This window comes from Dunckerocampus dactyliophorus, chromosome 5 (genome assembly GCF_027744805.1).
Source record: "Dunckerocampus dactyliophorus isolate RoL2022-P2 chromosome 5, RoL_Ddac_1.1, whole genome shotgun sequence".
Classification (NCBI taxonomy): Eukaryota; Metazoa; Chordata; class Actinopteri; order Syngnathiformes; family Syngnathidae; genus Dunckerocampus; species Dunckerocampus dactyliophorus.
The window spans coordinates 19,557,492-19,576,713 of NC_072823.1; the positions used below are offsets into that span (position 1 = coordinate 19,557,492).

The 19,222-nt window shown below is 42.1% G+C and overlaps 1 protein-coding gene across 3 annotated transcripts in view; it reads left to right on the plus strand.

Annotated features, from left to right (window-relative positions):
• znf710a (zinc finger protein 710a) overlaps positions 1-19,222 on the plus strand; it is a 25,651-nt gene continuing 6,429 nt past the window's right edge. The window contains exons 1-5 of one of the 3 annotated variants that reach the window (XM_054775829.1): positions 1-34; positions 12,448-12,552; positions 13,271-14,710; positions 15,905-16,096; positions 16,173-16,347. In XM_054775829.1, coding sequence (XP_054631804.1) covers positions 13,289-14,710; positions 15,905-16,096; positions 16,173-16,347 — 1,789 coding nt within the window. In that variant the 5' untranslated portion in view covers positions 1-34; positions 12,448-12,552; positions 13,271-13,288. Of the gene's footprint in view, positions 35-11,124; positions 11,172-12,447; positions 12,553-13,270; positions 14,711-15,904; positions 16,097-16,172; positions 16,348-19,222 lie in introns of those variants that run through there. The other 2 variants (XM_054775828.1, XM_054775827.1) reach the window with 2 other exon arrangements.

Here is a 19,222-nt window from a genome sequence, read left to right on the forward strand (position 1 = left end):
TTTCAATACAACAGGGTGTTGAAGTTCATGGCAGGTGAGGCACTCAATCCTTTGGAGTTTTTTTTTATAATTATATATTATATACACTACCGGTCAAAACACGCTAATTTCTCTAAAGGAAAAACCTACATTTGTAAGTGTTAAGGTGGTCTGTCTGTCTTCCATTGTTAATTCCCTTTTTTTTTTTTGCAATTTTTGTAGTAACAACTTACTTTCTCCAGTATAATGCTGTTCAACTGATGTTCATGAGGGTATAGTACCACAGTGTGTTCCAAACACTGTTTTTATGCAGACAGAGGAGGTAGTAAGTACTCCAGAACTTGGAGCACCTGTAGGAATTAGTTAAACCAACTGCCAAGGCTTGATTAACCTCCATTTCTGCAGAACTGCTTTAAATTGTTGACCCATTTTGTGGTCCCCGAAACAGGCCTTTTTGTATAATTCTGAAATACATATTATTTTTCAGTTTTGGGTAACCTTACCTTTTTATTTTAACCTTTGGCACTTACCTTTGTACTATTTCAAGCTATTCATTGGACTTGAATGACTTCAATTTCAATAAATAACTGGAAAAATTGGGGTGTTAACTTTAAACCAGTAGTGTATATAATTATAAAAAATGTATATGCATACTGTGTTTGTTCTGTTAACACAGGTTGCTCATTAACTTATTTGTAAATCTAGCTCTAGCCAGCACTGCTGTTTTTGTATTTCAACAAATATGTATTTTAAAAAATGCTGGCTTTTCCTCACCTAAAGGACGGTAGTGTCAAGCACTTTCCAGCTCACAAACGCTTGACTCCGTTAGGATACGTCGGTACTACAAGTTTCTGTGTATTTTATTGACAGATTAGCAAAAATAACAATGTCACACTTAAATTAAAGACAACAAATGTTTGTGCAACATTATGTTATTGGCGACATGCTGACAAACAGAAACTTGCAGGTGCCATGAGCCAACTCAATGTGCACTCAGATGGTAGTGGGGGCTTGCACACTAAGCTGAGAAGCCACGCTCACGATGGCTTCATCTTATGGGCTCGACAAACAGCCGCTATTGCCGAAAGTCATCACCAACGCATAGAAAGCCCTGCACACGAGAGGCGACGAACGGCTGTGGCCAGCGACACCGGTGAGTGACGCGCTCACATCCAGAGTGAATTACGAGTCTCCCACGGTTTTGATTAGCAGTCGTATTTGGAGGGAATTTTGGGGTATCAATGTAGTTCAAAGGAGAAAAAGCAGCCAATATGAACTGTCACAAGATTTTGATATAGGCTACACAAAGTGTTGATCGAGTACCCTTGCAGGTGCCAGAGATAAACTTATATTAATGTCCATGTAAAGTAATGTAAACTTACCTGATATGTTTACCCATGCAGCTGCATTTCTCTTTATATCACTATATTCCTTTTTAGAAATGTTAAATAGCTCCAGGAAATCTGACATAGCAAGTTCACCTGCAAGAGAGTACTGAATAGCATCCTGTCTGCTCATTGATCCATCATTGACACTCCCACTGATTGGTGTTCGTCTGGGGGACAACAATGAAAAGCCATCGTGTGCACAATGCCTTGCACAAATTTCGCGCGTCACTTGACCGGACTGAGACTTGAGATAATCGCCGTCGCGCAGGTTCCGTTGAAAATGAATGGACTACAGGCGACGGTAGCTACCCTGTATTTGAGCAGGAAATGCGCAAGTTCAGCGATTTCTACTGAAGAAAATGTTTAAAACAATTGGAATCATACAGAAAATACAGTACATTTATAATATAGTTCAATTGACAAATATTCATGTTTATTTTGTTATTATTTGTTTTAATTTTTTTAATTTTTCATTACGACAAGTGAGGCTCTGCCACATCTGCTTTACCTGCCCGCAAGTCACTGGGTAGAAGTGAGTGTAAAACTTCACATCCCTGTCCAGGCATTGTGAGAAATACCCTACACAAAAGGTGCTGTCCCTTAGTTTAAGACCATCGCTCAAACACATCCACAGCAAGTTAACACATCACATAAATCAACAACTAAGCGCTAAACATAACACGTAACTTAAAACTGTTATTTCCAAATGCCCAAATGCAACGTTCGCGCACTGATCTTGTGTGCACAGAGGAATTCCGTGCTACGCAACAAAATAAAATCCAACCTGAACTGTAAATAAAATACATAATCATTTATTCTGTACCATTTCGCTATGCAACTCCGCAAGTGACAGGCGACAACAAGCGGTAAAAACATATAACACAATGACAAACACTGTGCAGCCAATGATAAGAGCCCGCTTGCACCTGCGCGCTGTTAATGAATTGATTGGCTTGACAATTCATTAACAGCAAAGACATACAGAGACAAATACTGTATAACACAGAGTGATTTGTCTAGCCTGATTTTTTTTCGAGTAGGCATTTTTGTGATGCAAATGTATTAGACTTTGGATCGCATATTGTTTTGAGTAGCCAAACTCCTTACTTGTGAAACCTGGAACTACGTTCTCCATCACCGAAATCCAACCAGAAATGGACTTAGGAGACCAAGTGGGGGATGAGCCGCTGTTGATACACTACACTGCTGATGGCGATGTCATTCAAGAGTTTTATTGTCATATGCACAGTAAAACTGGTGGTTCTGCTATGCAATGAAATTCTTTTTCTGTTCATTCTCCCAAAAAAGAAACAAAGAAAAAAACACAAGTCATACAGCTTAATGTAAAAAAAATCCAAACTATCCCTTTAACAGCGCTAAATGTTGCTTGCTAAACCCGTAAAAACGAACAGGAAGTGCATCCACTCACCAAGTTAAGTTAAAAAAAAGGTCTTTTAAGGTGGACTGGCTGTCGGAGTATGTGGGAACAGAAGAACAAGAGTTGAATATGGATGAGATTTTTATTTTTCGAATGAGGAAGGGCTGCTTCTGAGAAAGTTTCCTGAGTGGAAAGTGTGGACTAAATGAGACATTAAAAAAATGTAACAAAAACTTTCCACTGCCGCCATGGGGAAACCAACAGATGCTCAAAACCAAACCCCCAAAAAAATGCTGCAACAAAAATGCTACATTTTCATAATGTTTTGGGAACCAAAAATGGCTAGCTGGAATGTGGCACTGGGGCGTGCTTTTATTTTGACGGCCGGATGCCCGAGTGATGCCGGTGGTTGTTTTCTTCGGTTGAGATTTTTTTGTTTTCATATTTTATTTAGACAAAAGTAAACAAAGCAACTGTGGAAACACTTGCAAGTAAATTTCCAGAATGAAATAGTGCCAGAACAGGCTGCTGCAAAACAGAAAGGAAATAAGGAAATAAGGAAACATAAGTATACATAATTAACCAAATACATGGTAAAAAAGAAAAGAAGTGGAAAATGAAATGATAAAAGTGTTTCCCACAAGATTCAGATTATGAATTGGATGAGATAGTTTCACAGCTTGTTTTGTCTGAGGTGGACAAAAAAGAAAGCTATATTGTGAAATACTCTTTGCTGACCTTTTGAACCCACATATACAAAATACCAGAGAATGGAAGTTGGACTATCTTGGGGTCTCAGGTTTTCGACAGGTATGATACTACAAGTAAGCACGTCTGATGGCGCTCTCAGACGTCCAAGGAACGTTCAGCTCGTTTGTGTGTATGCTCAGACACTTGAAAAATCAGCGGGAACATTGCCCACAAGGCATGCTTGGTAGTCCAGCTGCAACAACAATATGAACTATGAACAATAAAACAAGCATGGATAGCAAGAGTATGTTAACTCCTCCTTGTTTACTTCTATGACGATCTAATCAGCATATTTTGCAATCAAGCAAAAATGTGCCACACACGGCAAAATGTTGGGAGAAAGAGTACCACAAGATACCCAGCATGCTTTGCGGCGGGAATATATGGATGTTTTTTAGGCATGGGTATTGTGGATAGATATTTGTTTGTATGCCCACATAGTGTAGTAGGTAGGTTACTTTGTGCATCATGTGTTGACGTGTTGTGTTGTTTGGATTGCTTTTTTCTACATGCTATAGGTTGCTTCGGACTATTTAGGCAACTGAAGCGTGCCACAATAGCACTGCATGTCATGTTGCCAGCTATAGTTTTCATGGTAAAGGTTGAAAACGAATTTGGCAATGCCTGGTGGGCTGGATTGAGAAGCTTGGCGGGACACAGTTTGCCCGCACCTGGACTAAGAAGTATTTGAGAACAAGTTAAACACATTTTTTTAAACAAACGTGAATTATTGTCTTCATTTTCTTGTTATCCTCTTAACAAGCAACTAGTATTAATATAAAACACCCTCCAAATAAGTCAGTACGTCAGAAGCCATGAACCTCACTGCACGTAGTAGTGTTTGTGGTTTTAACACTTGTGGACATTTACAACACACTGTGACCCTGGATCACAAGCAGTTTCTTTACAAAGTGACATCACCAACTACCTGTCTACAATCTTCTGTGCAGCTGCTTTTTTTTCCAAGACAACCTGCGGTCCAATGATAAAAATGCCAGTGTGAACGCTTAGTGAGTGAGGAGCGTCTTGGGTCCAGACAAGCGTAAACACAGCCTTGGTCTTGTACTTACATGGCATGCAAAGCGACTCATGCAGTGTTTGCGGTAACAGGAGGTGCATGTGTGTAACACAGGTCTGGTAGGAACGGTCAAGCCAAGCCAGTGGCTCAATTACTCAAGGTTCAAAATACACAATAACCTTACCAACTCACATCATCCTCTCTCTCCCTGTGTCTGATCAGAAGAAAACACTCACCTGAGCACTGTAACTATAACAACGCTAAACCTAAATCCACAATGACACCAGCTTGCCTGAAAGTGAAAGGATGTTAAGTTATCTCCATCACACACACGCGCACACACGCATGCGCGTGCACACACGCACGCAGAAAAACAGAGGGTCGGGCAGCATGCAGCCTGTCACTGAGCTAGAAGAAGCTGACAATGTGTAACATGCAGAAAAACAAGTGCGGTGACTAATAAGCTCACGCTGCTATCGTATCGTGTGGATTTGTCACAATGTGTGCACTCATGTTGGGTTTTAACATACACAAAAAAAAAATGAAAGAAACAATTGCCGTCATCAATGAGTCATCTGATTACGGTATTCAGTCAGCGTCTTTCAGGATATGTCAACTCTAGACAAAACATTAGGCACACCTGTAGAATCTATGATATCCAATACCTGAGCTGTATTTACACTTTCCTTTTACAAATACAATAATGACTATTTTCTATGTGCACTGTGAGATATGTATTACTTTAGCAATATATTTATTATTGTGGTTGTAGTTTCCAGCGTTTAATTATTGATTGAATTATGGCTGGGTCTAGCATGAGGTACCGATTCATTGGTATGAGCTGGATGAGCTGGAGTGAAGCACGCACATCACAGATGTGATTGTGACTGAGTTCAGCTTTACACACAGGTCTTACCCCAGGACGGTTGAGAACAGAAGAGGAGAACCAGGTGAAATGGACGTAGTTTCAACAGAGCACCAAGAGTCTACCTTTCAAAGAGTGTGAATGTTGACATCAACATCATCAAGACATGTATTCAGCTGTATAGAAGTAACAACACCACAACAACCGTCATCATCATAAAGTTCACCTACAAAATACATACCAATAAGAGATTAAATCTTATAAAAGCCCCGCCCACTGAAGGTTCTAGATCATCGTTGGAGGGAATGGCTTATAGCTTCTGGGGTCGTATGTTTACAAAGTGGCACGTTGAAACTATGCAGTGCCCATAAAAACGACAGACAGTAGTTTCCTTTTTCAAGCAATTCATTTTATTTCACATATCCAATATCTGTTAGGTTGTTCCTGTTAATAAAATTGAAATTAATCTCCGATCCCTTCCATTTGTTGCCATTTGTAGCTCCTCTGAATTTCAGTGCTGCTTTTCTTTTTTTTTTTTATTTCTGTTAGCTACATGTACATCACAAATCAAATCCTTATATTATTTTTTGGTGTTGTTTTTTTTGTACTTTTTAATTACTTTTATTTATTTTACATATTTTACGCTGTCAATCGATTAAAAAATGTAATCAGGTTAATCACATGTCTTCACTGTGATTAATCATGATTACTTTTTTTTTTTTACTGGTGCCGCCATGAGTGGCTGGCTTTCAAGCAGCTATCTAATCACAAATAATACATAATAACACAAATAAACATAATCTAATCACACATTTACCTTGGGCTTTAAGTAGACTATCTATTGAATTTTGTTTTGAGACAAAAGTATAGTTGCTTACTTAGGGCCTTATGAAATCTGTTTCCTTTTTGCTCCTAAATTCCGTTTTAATTAAAAAAAAAAACTTCTTTTTACACTTATTTTATCACCATAGATTGTGTGTTTACTTGCATCAGTGAATAAAATGACTGTTAAATAAATGCAAAAATCCTTACATTTATTGATGCAACACATCAGTGGACAACTTTGCCTAGTATCTTTCTAACTTTTCATTGCTACAGAATCCTCAACAAACAATTGCATCTGTGCTTGTTGTTAAAGTAGATGTCGCTGGAGATGCAACTGCAATCATTTTATTTATGTAAGCTACTTTTTAAGACACCCTTATTTGATTACCAGTATTAAAGAATGTGCGGCGCTCTTATTTTGAAGGCCAGAAGTATGGCGTGTTTTGAAAACGTACTTTGACCGTTGTTAAGTGAGATACCTAGCTGAGAGCCTCTTGCAGCCGGCAGTGGGCATGGGCATCCTAAAACGCTCCGTTACATTACCTAAAACACATCGTTGGCACACACAAAGCCACGCTAGCATGCTCCGCTCCGCTAAACTAAGATAACCCAGCCAGTTTACACCGGCTGTTGCTGTACGCAAGCTCACGCTCGGTGAAGAGTTTTTGCTGACTTACTTCAGGAGGGGGCTGCCATGGCGCTATGAATTAGCGGTCCGCTGGGAAAATATTTCCCCTCACAAACATTTTCACAATATATCAATATACAGCAGATTAAATTAATGCGAAATTATAGGGCCTTACTTAATGATGTCCAGTGGTCTCCAGTGCAACAAACATAGCTTTGGCCAGCTGGTCCAACTTTGTTGCCGTTTCATTTCCATTTAGTTTGTGAATTCTTGTGATGACAGTTCCCCTGTATGAGGTCCTAGCTGTTGTCTTTTTGTTGATAAATCCGAGTCCGTTGCACTCCACCAGTATAGCTTGATGACTGCGGCTTGATCCCACGTTGTTAGCATCCTTGCTAACGTTAGCAAAGATATGCTTTGCCCAGAGGTGGTACTTCAGGCTCCTTGTGCTTTGATGACAATTCATCACCGTAAATATGTATACATAACTTTGGTTGTATCCAAACTTCGATTAGATAGCTTTTTCAATTAAAATTTCCCGTGAACCAGACCCTTTCTCCTCAGTCATCACTGCTGGCCGCATTGCCCGGCGCGGAGGACTACGGGGTGACGTTGTGGTCAAACTTAGTAATATGACGAAATTGCAAATTCAAATCTTTCAAATTAATCACGGGCGTTAACACATTATTTTTGACAGCCCTAAATTACATGATCACATATTGCTAGTTTTGTTGTGCAATGGACCAAAGTTTTCATTAGTCTATCTCTGACAGTATCAATCAAAGGAGAGCATAACAGAATCTGATACACATCTTAAACGAATTTTGCAGTTGTACTTAATATTGTGATTAAATGTTAAATGTGTGTCACTAATTCTCAACCAAAATAATTTGTTTTAATATGCTCGCAGTTTGTTCTATGTATCTAATATAAGACAATTAATCCGTCATCCCTCTTCTGTCTTTATTTCAAAGGGTACTTCTCTTCCTCTTACTGGGGAAAAAAAAGTTATAAAACCAGAGAGGATGTGACCATGCACTGCGTGGCTGTTCCTCTTTAAAGATAAACAACAAAGATGGTTTCATGTAGAAGAGGACAAGCAAAATTTCTGCTACAAATAAAGTATGGACATCCTTGTCAGAGGCGTGTTTTTTCGGAGGCTTTTGGGGGGAACAGAAAGCATGTTGTTGTCAGTGGTGTGTGATCGTCCCCTGATCTCGGTCATCAGAAGTAAACATTTGAAGTCTCATCAGAGGGTGAGAAAACTGGAGAAAACTATTTTTTTCCTCATATGGCCATAGCCACGCAGCTAAATAATGAATACAGTTTTTCCCCCATTGGTCATCATGCCATTGTTAAGTTGTTTCCAGCAACGAGTGCAGTTCAGTCCATGAGGAAACCAGTCTTAGGTTGTGATGTTGTGATTATTTTGTGTCTTTCTAGTTATTTCTAGTATGGAAAGTGACCAATGTCCTTAACAGTTGGCGGGAGGAATGATCGCCACATTTACACTGCGCCTACATGTGCTCAAGCATGAGCGGGCAAACATTGGGTTAGGAATTGGTGGATTTTTTTGTAGTCTTTGTAGTTACTTTTATTATGCTAAATGGCTGATATCATTAATATCTAACAGGAGGAACAATGGGAATGTTACAATACGTTGTGCCTACATGTGCTCGTTAATGAGCAAATATATATTTTGGGTTTGACTATGTGGATTATCTAAAGTCTTTCTAGTTATTTCTAATATGCAAGGTGGCAAATATTGATAACTGGCGGGAGGAACAATCGGCAAGTCGACATTGCGCCTGCATGTGAGAGCATACCTTGAGTTTTTATTTAGTGGATTATTTTGAGTCTTTACATTTATTTCTATTATGCAAAGTGGCCAATATTATTATTAGCTAATGGAAGGAACTATTAACATTGTGGATTATTTCTAGTCTTTATAGCCATTTCTGTTATACAAAGTGACCAATATCATTATTAGCGAATGGGTGGAAATATTGCCACACATAAGTTGCAACTGCATCTGCTCATGAATGAGAAAACATTTATTCTGGGTTTGACTTTGTTGATTATTTTGAGTCTTTCTCGTTTCTATTATGCAAAGTGACTGATATCATTAATAACTGGCAGGAGGAGCGAACAATCTTGCCAGCCCCAGGCACACCTGTTCCAGCCCCTCTTGATCAAAGCACTCACACTAGTCAAACAATCTTGACTTTTGATGTCGTGTGCCCAAGCCCGCCCCTTTTTGGCACCACTCACAACTTTTAGCAATGCAAACACTTCTCTACTGACTCACAGTGAAAAAGGGGGCTTTAGTCATCACTATAACCCGACTGGGTCAAAGCTAGCCAGTGTCGAAGGACATGCAAGCAGGTTGTGCTGCTCTAACGATTCCAGCCCGGAAAGGAGCCAGTGTGTTACTTTTTCCTCCCCCCAAACTTTTGTTGTGTGTCTTTTTCATTTTCCCCATAGGCCAGCTCTGTGTTGTTTTATGTACGTGTCCCTTGTTGTTTCTTCCATGTGCTTTCTTTGTCTTTCAGCCTCTTATCTCTTTGTTTCTTCCCTTGCTCTCCTTCTATTTTCTCTCCCTCGACTTCCTGCTATCTCGACACACACACTCCTCCCCTCCCACTCCCCAACACACACACACACACACACACACACACACACACACACTCACTCACTCCTTCTCTCCCCTCCCTTGCGCTCACTCTCATTCCCTATCTCTTCCTCCTCCTCCTCCACTCCCCTTTTCTCTCTCTATCTTTTTCATTCTCACAAGCACTCCCAGCCCCTGATGATTGATCAAGGTTTTCAAGGTTTGCCCTTTCCTGTTATTTACTGGGGAATGTTTATGCACACAGTGGCAACTGGCCACATGTCCAAATACACACACACACACACACACACACACACACACACTGTATAGTTGCACCTATATGCTTGCATCCATATGTGTGTGTCATTCTCCTCACATTTCCTGCAGGAAGTTAAACGGTACTGCTCCACTCTGGTACCTGTCTAATTATAAGAATGAGCCTGACCCCTTAAGCCCGCTAGCTAGACTCTTGTGCTCCCCACAGGTATATGATACAGTTCCACAAGGCTGCCTGCAAAGAAATCTGGAAGTTCAATAGTTAATGCCCTCCCTCACTCTCTTCGTATCTATCTCCTTTGCTCTCAAACTACCCTCCTTCTTCCCTCCTCCGCTACCTCTCACTCATTCTCCACCTCACCACCACTCCTTTTCTCCTGATGGACTCCTCTTTTTTATTTATTTTTCTTCACACCTCACCATCCTCCCCCTCTCTCTTTTTGTATCCTTCCCTCCTTCTCTTCAGTTTTCTTTCTCAAGCCACCCCCTCTTTCATTTACATGACCACCAGCCCATCTCTTCGTTTTTATTTTATTTTGCAGCATTCTCTTCTTCTTTCCCTCCCCCCGCCCCCCGGCTCTCTGTTCTCTCTACCCTTTTTCTTTCTGTTTCTCATGCACCCCCCCCCTCCTCTCCTCCTTCTTCTTCTTCTTCCTCCACTCAGCTTCAAACCCCCCTCCTTCTGCTTCTTTCTTCCTTATTCTTTCTCTCCCCCCATGCCTCCCTCCCTCCAAACTGCTTTTCTCTCCTTTCTTTCTTCTTCTTGTCTCTTTTTTTTCCTTCTTACGCCACAATATCTCCCACTGTATACACTTACAGGCTTACTTCATTAGTTTGAATGTAGAAATTGGAGAAAAGTTCACATTTCAGCTGTTTTGTGTGTTGACAGACGCACCTCCACCCATACACTCCCATTTTTGAGTGTTGGACAGTGTGCATGTGTTGCACACACACACACACACATTATGCAGAAAGATGTTTGTGCACAACTTAGCAGAGGAACTACTGATTACTGACAGCGTGCGCCGGCATGAGAAGCAAAAGTATTAAGTGTGATTAAGTAAAGATAGAGCGCCTCTAAGAGAAATGTGTGTTGAAGGGTCACGCTGGATTGTATGTGGTGAGAAAGGGAGATAAGATGTGTGTGTGTGTGTGTGTGTGTGTAAAAAAACAGAGGAGAGAGAAAGAGATGGGAAGGAGAGAGGGTGGGAGGAAGAGAAAAGAAATGGGGTGATGCTGTGTGTGTTTGGTGGGGTGGTGGCGGTGGTTTGTGGGTGGGGGGGGCAGGCACAGTCAGTTCTGATAACAGCAACAGTAGGAGGAGGAGGATGAGCTGTGGGACCGCCCCACTCTCCCACAGATATAAATAGGAGGTGGATTTTTCTACTCCACTCATTGCTCCTGAAGGATGAGATCCCTGAAACACCTAAAACATCACTCCAGGAACAATGCGGTGAGTTTGGTAACACAAGGGTGGGAGATGCTTGAGGAGGGGGGCTTGGTAGCTACTTTGTGTTACTTAGTTTTGTGTGTGAGTGACTTGAGTTATAGTGTGTTTAAAAAAAAAGTGTTTTGTACATTTAATAAGATGTTTTTCCACTAGTGGCTCGCTTGCTTGCTTGTTTGTCTGTAGGTGTCTTTTTACTGCTCGCAACTTTATACGCTAAAAGTGTGGCCTTGTGCAATTACCCACCCATCCTCTCTTCTATTCCATGCCTTGTCATTTGTCTTTTTTTCCTCTTTCATTTTGTCAGCGTTTCATTTCTCTGGGCTTTTTCTTCTCTCACTCTGTCTTTCTGTCTCTCTCCAGCTCCCCCACCTCCATCACCCCCCCATCACCACCACCACCCTCCTTTCCCTTTCCTTTCTCTCTTCCCACCTCTCACACTCAATCTCTCCTTCCCCTTCCCTCCCCTCCCTCTCTTTCTTTATCTTTCAGCCCCTCCATCTCATTTCTCTCTTCGTCTGCCTCCCTCCCTACCTCCCTCCCCCGCCCACAGCTCTTTCTCCTTCTCTCCCTTCCTCTTTTCTTTCTCATTCACACACACACACACACACACTTTTTTTCAAACACACACACACAGCCAGTCTTCCTTTCCTTTTCTTTCACACACAAACACACACAGTCTGTCTCTGTCTGACGACTTTAAAAGCTGTAATTATACATGACGTGGTTATCAGGGCATCCAGGTCTCTTCTCACCCAAAATACATACATTATGGCCACCTAAATTCAAGGTTGTTTTCGGTACTGTGTCATATAAAATGTGAAAAGGTCAATTTCACGTTTGTATCACAATATCCTGAAACCAGCAGCCTAAAATTTGTTGCTTTCATTGATTGCTGACAGTTTCACAAGCGTGCAATTATTTTGCAGTCTAGAATCCAGCATGAGCGCCAAGCTCAATCAAATGTCTGTTATGGATATGAGACTGCCTGCTGGGATATATCATCTTGTTAAGGAGGCCCGGTGCGTTATACGGCAATAAGAGTGGAAATGTAAGGTGCTTCATTCCAGCTGAATGGGGCTCTAGAGCTCAAGTGACGAGCCTGAAGACTTTTTGGTCAGCCAAAGCACCACAGGAAGTGCTGGGGACAGTGCACGGAAGTCGACTTCCTGCATGCGCCCCTGCTTGTTGTTGTGTTCCTTATTACTCTTCAGCCTGTCAAGGAAGGAAGTGGTGTGCTAACATGTATCTCCTTGTTTTAACGTTGTGATGTGGATTCAAGGCAGAGAAACAAGGCACTGTCTGAAGGAAGCAGACAAGACTCTCCTGGCATCCTTTGATGTCAGTTTGGCACACCCAAGCCTAAAGCCTACAGTATTTCACAAAAGTGAGTATTGTATGCCCCTCAAGCGGCAATACTATAGAGATTGGATTCACTTTAGAGTAGTCAGTGTACACCTGGTATAGCAGTATATATTTCTTTTCTACTGAAAAGGACTCAGCACACAGTCATTATTGTCTAAATAGCTGGCAACACAAGAGAGTACCAAGAAAATTGTGCCTTTCCTATAGTCAAGCATGGTGGTGGTAGTGTCATGGTCTGGGTGTGCACGGAAGGTGGCGGAACCACCAGTGATGTCATCATGGAGGAGTGAAAGAGTGCTAGACAACAATGGTGCTCACACTAAATATTGACACTTTGGACACAATTCGTACATGTTCACTGTGAGGTGTGGTCACTTGTGTTGCCAGCTATTTAGAAAATAGAGAGTCTGTGCAATGAGTCGTTTTTAGTGAATAGTAACTCTCTACAGTTATACAAGCTGCACACTGACTACTCTTAAGTTATATCCAAGTGTCATTTCTTCCCTTGAGAAGATATACTGTAATAAAAACAGTTGCTGAAATATACTATTGTGAGATACTGATTATTTTTACAGGCCTTTCGTTTGTATTAAAAGGCAAGGGACCAAAATCATGAGGCTATAAAGGAGATATGGGTTTCAAAGAGGAAATGTAAGATCAGGTTGTGTCACAATAGAAGTGAAAAAAGTGCACTACAGCTTCTATGTTTCTGATTCCTGCTGTACGTTTGTTTCTTCCAGGAGGAGGAAAGCGGCCAAATGGTGCGGACCTACTCAAAGGTGACTGAAGGCCAAATGGATGTGGGCACACAGACGGAACCCGTTGTGGTTCTCTCTCTAGCTCAGGCTGCCGTTCTCGGACTCATTTCCCAAAATGAAATTTTCGGGGCCACGATTGCTCCAAATGGCTTTTACACAGGGGAGTCCAAAGAAGGTCCACCTCCACCATCAGAGGCAATGGAGTACGAGTACGCTGACCAACTAATAGGCGCCAATGGAGACTACCTGCCTGAACCTGTTGGGGAACCGGAGCCTCATGTTAACGCTAGTCAGAGGAGACAGCCAGGCCCACATGGGAGGACCAAGAGACTCAGGAGTGATGGGGAGATGGTAGCATCAGAGGTTAAAGGTGAACTGATTGAGTCAGATACGCCTCCTTCTTGCATTCACTTGAGCAACAAGTGTCGCCCTGCAAAGCAAGAGGATGTCATTGCAAACAAACAAGGTTCTATGAAGGAAGAGCAGCTCTGCGGAAACTCTCCTTGTGTGAAAGGAACACAAGCAGATGGAGCGCTAGCACAGGAACAAAAGGAAAGCTCTGGTAGGAACAGGAAGGAAGAGGAGTCAGAGCCAGTAGAGGAGGCTCTAAATCTTAAGACCAGTCGGGAGACTGCTGAACCTCCGGAGAACAAATATTATGAACCTAATGAGGCGGCTTATGAGTCTGCTGACATGGCGCTGCCCGGGGAGTATGAAGAGAACGGTCAGGCCATGCTGTGGTCCGATCCAGAGGGACTCGCCAGGCGAATGCAGATAGACCGACTGGACATCAACGTACAGATTGACGAATCTTATTGCGTGGACGTGGGTGAGGGTCTAAAACGCTGGAAGTGCCGTATGTGTGAGAAGTCATACACATCCAAATACAACCTCGTCACTCATATCCTGGGCCATAACGGAATTAAGCCACATGAATGTATCCACTGCGGGAAGCTCTTCAAGCAGCCGAGCCACCTCCAAACTCATCTCCTGACCCACCAGGGAACTCGACCTCACAAGTGCACTGTTTGCGAGAAGGCCTTCACGCAGACCAGCCACCTCAAGAGGCACATGCTGCAACACACCGATGTCAAGCCCTACAGTTGTCGCTTCTGCGGCCGCGGTTTCGCCTACCCCAGCGAGCTGAGGACCCACGAGAGCAAACACGAGAACGGTCAGTGCCATGTCTGTACGCAGTGTGGCATGGAGTTTCCCACCTATGCGCACCTCAAGCGCCACCTGACCAGCCATCAGGGCCCCACCACGTACCAGTGCACCGAGTGCCACAAGTCATTCGCTTATCGCAGCCAACTGCAGAACCACTTGATGAAGCACCAAAACGTACGGCCCTACGTTTGCCCGGAGTGCGGCATGGAGTTTGTGCAGATCCATCACCTGCGACAACACGCCCTCACACACAAGGTATTGACACCGAAAGCTTTCACACAAACATCTTGTAAAATGAACACATCATAACCATAACAGAGGATCCTGCATTTTGTTAATAATAATAACAGTGACACAGCCTTCCACTATCAGATTGCCGTAAATGCTAATGATAGCTGGGGTCGCAAAGAGGACAGGGTATTAATTGAAAACAGGCGATGATTCGAGAAAAGCTGATATTTGAAAAGTGATCTGATATAACTTCAAAATGTTAATAATGATTTGGAGTGTGTGACAAAGTTGAAAAGAAAATATAGCCCTGTTTGACCACTTGGTCATTTAATAACAACTACAGTATATTGTACAACACAGCAGCAACAGAACCAATGTTGTGATTGTGTTGAGGAGAAAACTGCTCAGCCAGCATTAATAGAGCTGATGAGTTCATTGCAAACAACAGTATGGCAAGTGTAACATGCACAAGGTTCACACCAACAGCTAAGTAGCACAACCAACATTTTAAAGCCACACAGAGGTAGATAAAGCTGCTGGATGCTGAACACTCATGATACTTGAAATGCACTTCCTACCATCTGATACCATTAGTTAATTAGGGATGCCTGAAGTTATGTGTTTTTGTAGACTACACACCCACTGGCTATAGGAGACTCTGCAATTCATGTGACAATGTCAATAGCTGTTGGGACAATTGACTAATACCCTGACTGTCAGGGTATTAGCCTGTCTGTCAGAGCCTGACTCAGAGGCGGTGTTTCAAGTCTGATACTACATCAAAAGGCAGAAAATCGCCAGATCGACTTTGTCCCACCATTCCATGTTAGTCCTGTTTATACAGAACAGTGACAAAGGGAAAAACGGGGAATTGTCAGCTTTCACAGGTAGTGTAAAAGCCTGATAGGTTGTACTACACAATGGCAAGTTTTTTTTTTTAAATCTAAAACCAGCTGCCTTGTTACCACAACCTTCACAGAGTGACGTCAAAAAGCCACTTCCCTTTGTGTCTATTTATTTTACATGGAAGTCAGCTTTAAGAGAATATCACCAGTGAGATCAGTTTGAGTTCAATAATAGCATAAAGAAGAGAAATTCACAAGGTTACCTTTTTGAATTTTACAGATACATAAATTGCCTACTGGAATACAAATACTGCTAATTCAACCCTATTCTCCTTAAGGCCCATTTTTTAAAAAAAGATCTGCTCCCCAATAGGGCATGAAAGAATTCAAGTGTGATGTCTGCGCAAGAGAGTTCACCCTGTCCGCCAACCTTAAGAGACACATGCTGATCCATGCCAGCGTGAGGCCCTTCCAGTGCCACGTCTGCTTCAAGACCTTCGTCCAGAAGCAGACCCTCAAGACGCACATGATTGTCCATTTGCCCGTAAAGCCGTTCAAGTGCAAGGTGGGTGAGAGTCACAGTGCACTTTACTCTGAGCCACCAGGGATGAAACAAAACTATTTGCACTCTTGTGTCTTAGGTGTGCGGCAAGTCCTTCAACAGAATGTACAACCTCCTGGGCCACATGCACCTCCACGCTGGCAGCAAGCCTTTCAAATGCCCTTACTGCAGCAGCAAGTTCAACCTGAAGGGCAACCTCAGCCGGCACATGAAGGTCAAACACGGCGTCATGGACGGCACGGTAGAAGGACGCGGTAAGTAAATTACTGGGGTTTGGAACAGTAAACCACGATTTGACTAACAAGGTCACCTTTTCAATACTTTGTTTCCTTTGTACTTTCACTGCAGTTGCTACCTCAAAAGCACCAAAAAGGCAGAACAGATTTTGACAAAGGAAATACAAACGGTATTGCTTCCTGAGAGACAAGCATTATTGTGCCTCAAAGTGTATTTGCTTGTTATTGTTAGGCTTATTTTAGTGTGCTTAATAGCAGCACCAAGCCTCAGTGGACTAAAAGAAATCAACAGTAAATACCCACTTTTTGTTCCGCCAGTGAATGGTGAAAAATGGCGAGTAATTGATACAGCCAGAAAAATGTCTTTTTGACACACACCTCGCTCTTTTTCCGCCAAACTTTCCTGCTAGCTTGATGTCGACGTCTCCTCCGATTTCAAATCAACATTTGCGATAAAAGTGACGGTTAGATTCAGCTCCTGAACCCTGCTCTTCTCTCATCAATTGCCATTGTTCACTCCCGACACAATCCAGGTTTAAGCCCTAACTACGCAAGTCAAACTGTCACCATCATACAAGTCTTTATTAATGGTAGACAAAATGTTTTAAACGTCATTTTAACATTAACTGCCATAAAACTGTGACACTTAAAAATAATAAATATTGCATACTCACTTTTTGATGATGCGTGAGGGACACATACACTGTAAAACACGTTTTAAGTTAGTTAGTTGTCAAATTAATCATTCTTGGTAAATCAAAGAGCTTTGACAAGTTTTGGATTTTAAACTTAAGCTTGCACGTTTTCTGAAGTTAAACTTAAATTATGTTGGTTAACCTCAGGTTGACCACTTAAATTACGATTTAAAACAAAAGGGGACTGCTTCCCATTGCGGATGGATAATATGAAGCACTATCTGATAACTATTTGGAATGGCAGATTTTTCTCATTGAGTTGGACTAAGGCGTTAATTAAGGGTTCAAAGGGTCATTTACTTGTTTGCTTTCCCCCTCCCCACCCCGCACGCTCTCGTTGTTGGATCGCTCGTTTGAGCCATGTAGTATGTACATACTGTGCTGAATACACATTTGTATGTATGGCAGCTGGTTAGCTCAGTGGCTAACACCACACGCTATGACATAGATGACCTGACTTCAAATCGCAGTCAGGCATGTTACTTAATGAACTTACTTTATAAACGTGAGTTTGTTTGTTAAAACAAAGACATCACTTAAGTTGAGTTGAATTGCAATTTTGTGAACTAAAATTTGTTAGTTGAATGGACTACAAATGTTTTACAGCGTAGTGGGAGGCAGTAATCATCCATTCTTGGAACAAAAGTGTAAAAAGAAGTTAATGGGGGCGGAATGGCTCAGGTGGTAGTTGTCTCCCAACCTGAAGGTTGCGTTGCGGGTTCAGTCGTCTGTCCTCCCATGATCATGTCGAAGTATCCTTGGGCAAGATACTGAACGCCCAGTTGCTCCTGATGCTGTGCCATCAGTAGGTAAATGCGGTGACAGTGTCAAAGCACTTTGATTACCTCAAAGGTAAAAAAGTGCTATAAAAGTGAAAGTCCATTTAGATCCCGGTTTTTGCTGGGGTTACGTTGCTGTGAGTAGGCATAATTGATACGCCCATAAAATTGCCTATTTTTGAGACATGCCCTGCCCCCTTCCCACCACCACTATCCATCCATCTTCTATGCTGCTTATCCTCACCAGGGTCGTGGGTATGCTGGAGCCTATCCCAGCTGACTTCAGGCGAGAGGCAGGGTACACCCTGGACTGGTCGCCAGCCAATCGCAGGGCACATATAGACAAACAACCATTCACACTCACATTCATACCTATGGACAATTTAGAGTCGCCAATTAACCTAACATGCATGTTTTTGGATGTGGGAGGAAACCGGAGTACCCGGAGAAAACCCACGCACGCACGGGGAGAACATGCAAACTCCACACAGAGATGCCCAACGGAGATTCGAACCCAGATCTTCGCAATCTCCTAACTGTGTGGCCAACATGCTAACCACTCGGCGGCCCCCCACCACCACTATTGAATCAAAATGTAAGATGATCAATAGGGATGTCACAAGATCTCGTGAGATTAAAACGTGACAAGATGTTTCCTGGGCACTAGGCCTGGGGCAATAATACATAAATGAATCACACAATAAACTAAAATGAACGTGATCATTTTGCTGGCCTTAATATATTGCCATGTGCATGGGTGCCTGTTTTCCTCGTCTCTTGCCTCCAAACAGGCAGGAAGATTGTTCATTCTGTGCATTGGTTTCAGCACCTTAGCGCGTTTGAACAACGGCCTGAACCAAGTGAGCCCTTTTGTCATACATGTCCCATGTCATACAATCGCTTTGTCTCGGTGGGTGGAGGCAGGGCCGCTAGCATACACACAGAGTGCAGAAGAGTGTAACATAGAAATGAAATGAGTAGATTGCAATATATTGTCATATATTTTACATTTTTTTCATTGTACTTTTCTTAAAAGTGGTGTTAAAATCTCATCTCATCTCGCTCTCGTAGACCCAATCTTGTGTATCATCTCATCTCATCTCATGACACCCCTAACGATCAAAGAAGAAATGGAATCAAAGTTAGTGTACGCAACTATGGTGCTTCAAAGGACCACCAAACAGCGCAAAATCTTAAAGCTTGATGAAAACACCATCAGTGAAGCACAAAGGCAAACATGTAAAAATTGTGAGCTTTCTAACGGTGGAACATTTTACCTGTATGATCACATATTTGTTCCCAGCTTATGGTGAATGAGATATGTTTTAAATCAACAAATAGCCTATACGAAAAAATAAAACTATTAAAAATAAACAAAATTGCCGTGAATGTGCAGTGTACTTACCATTACTTTGATGA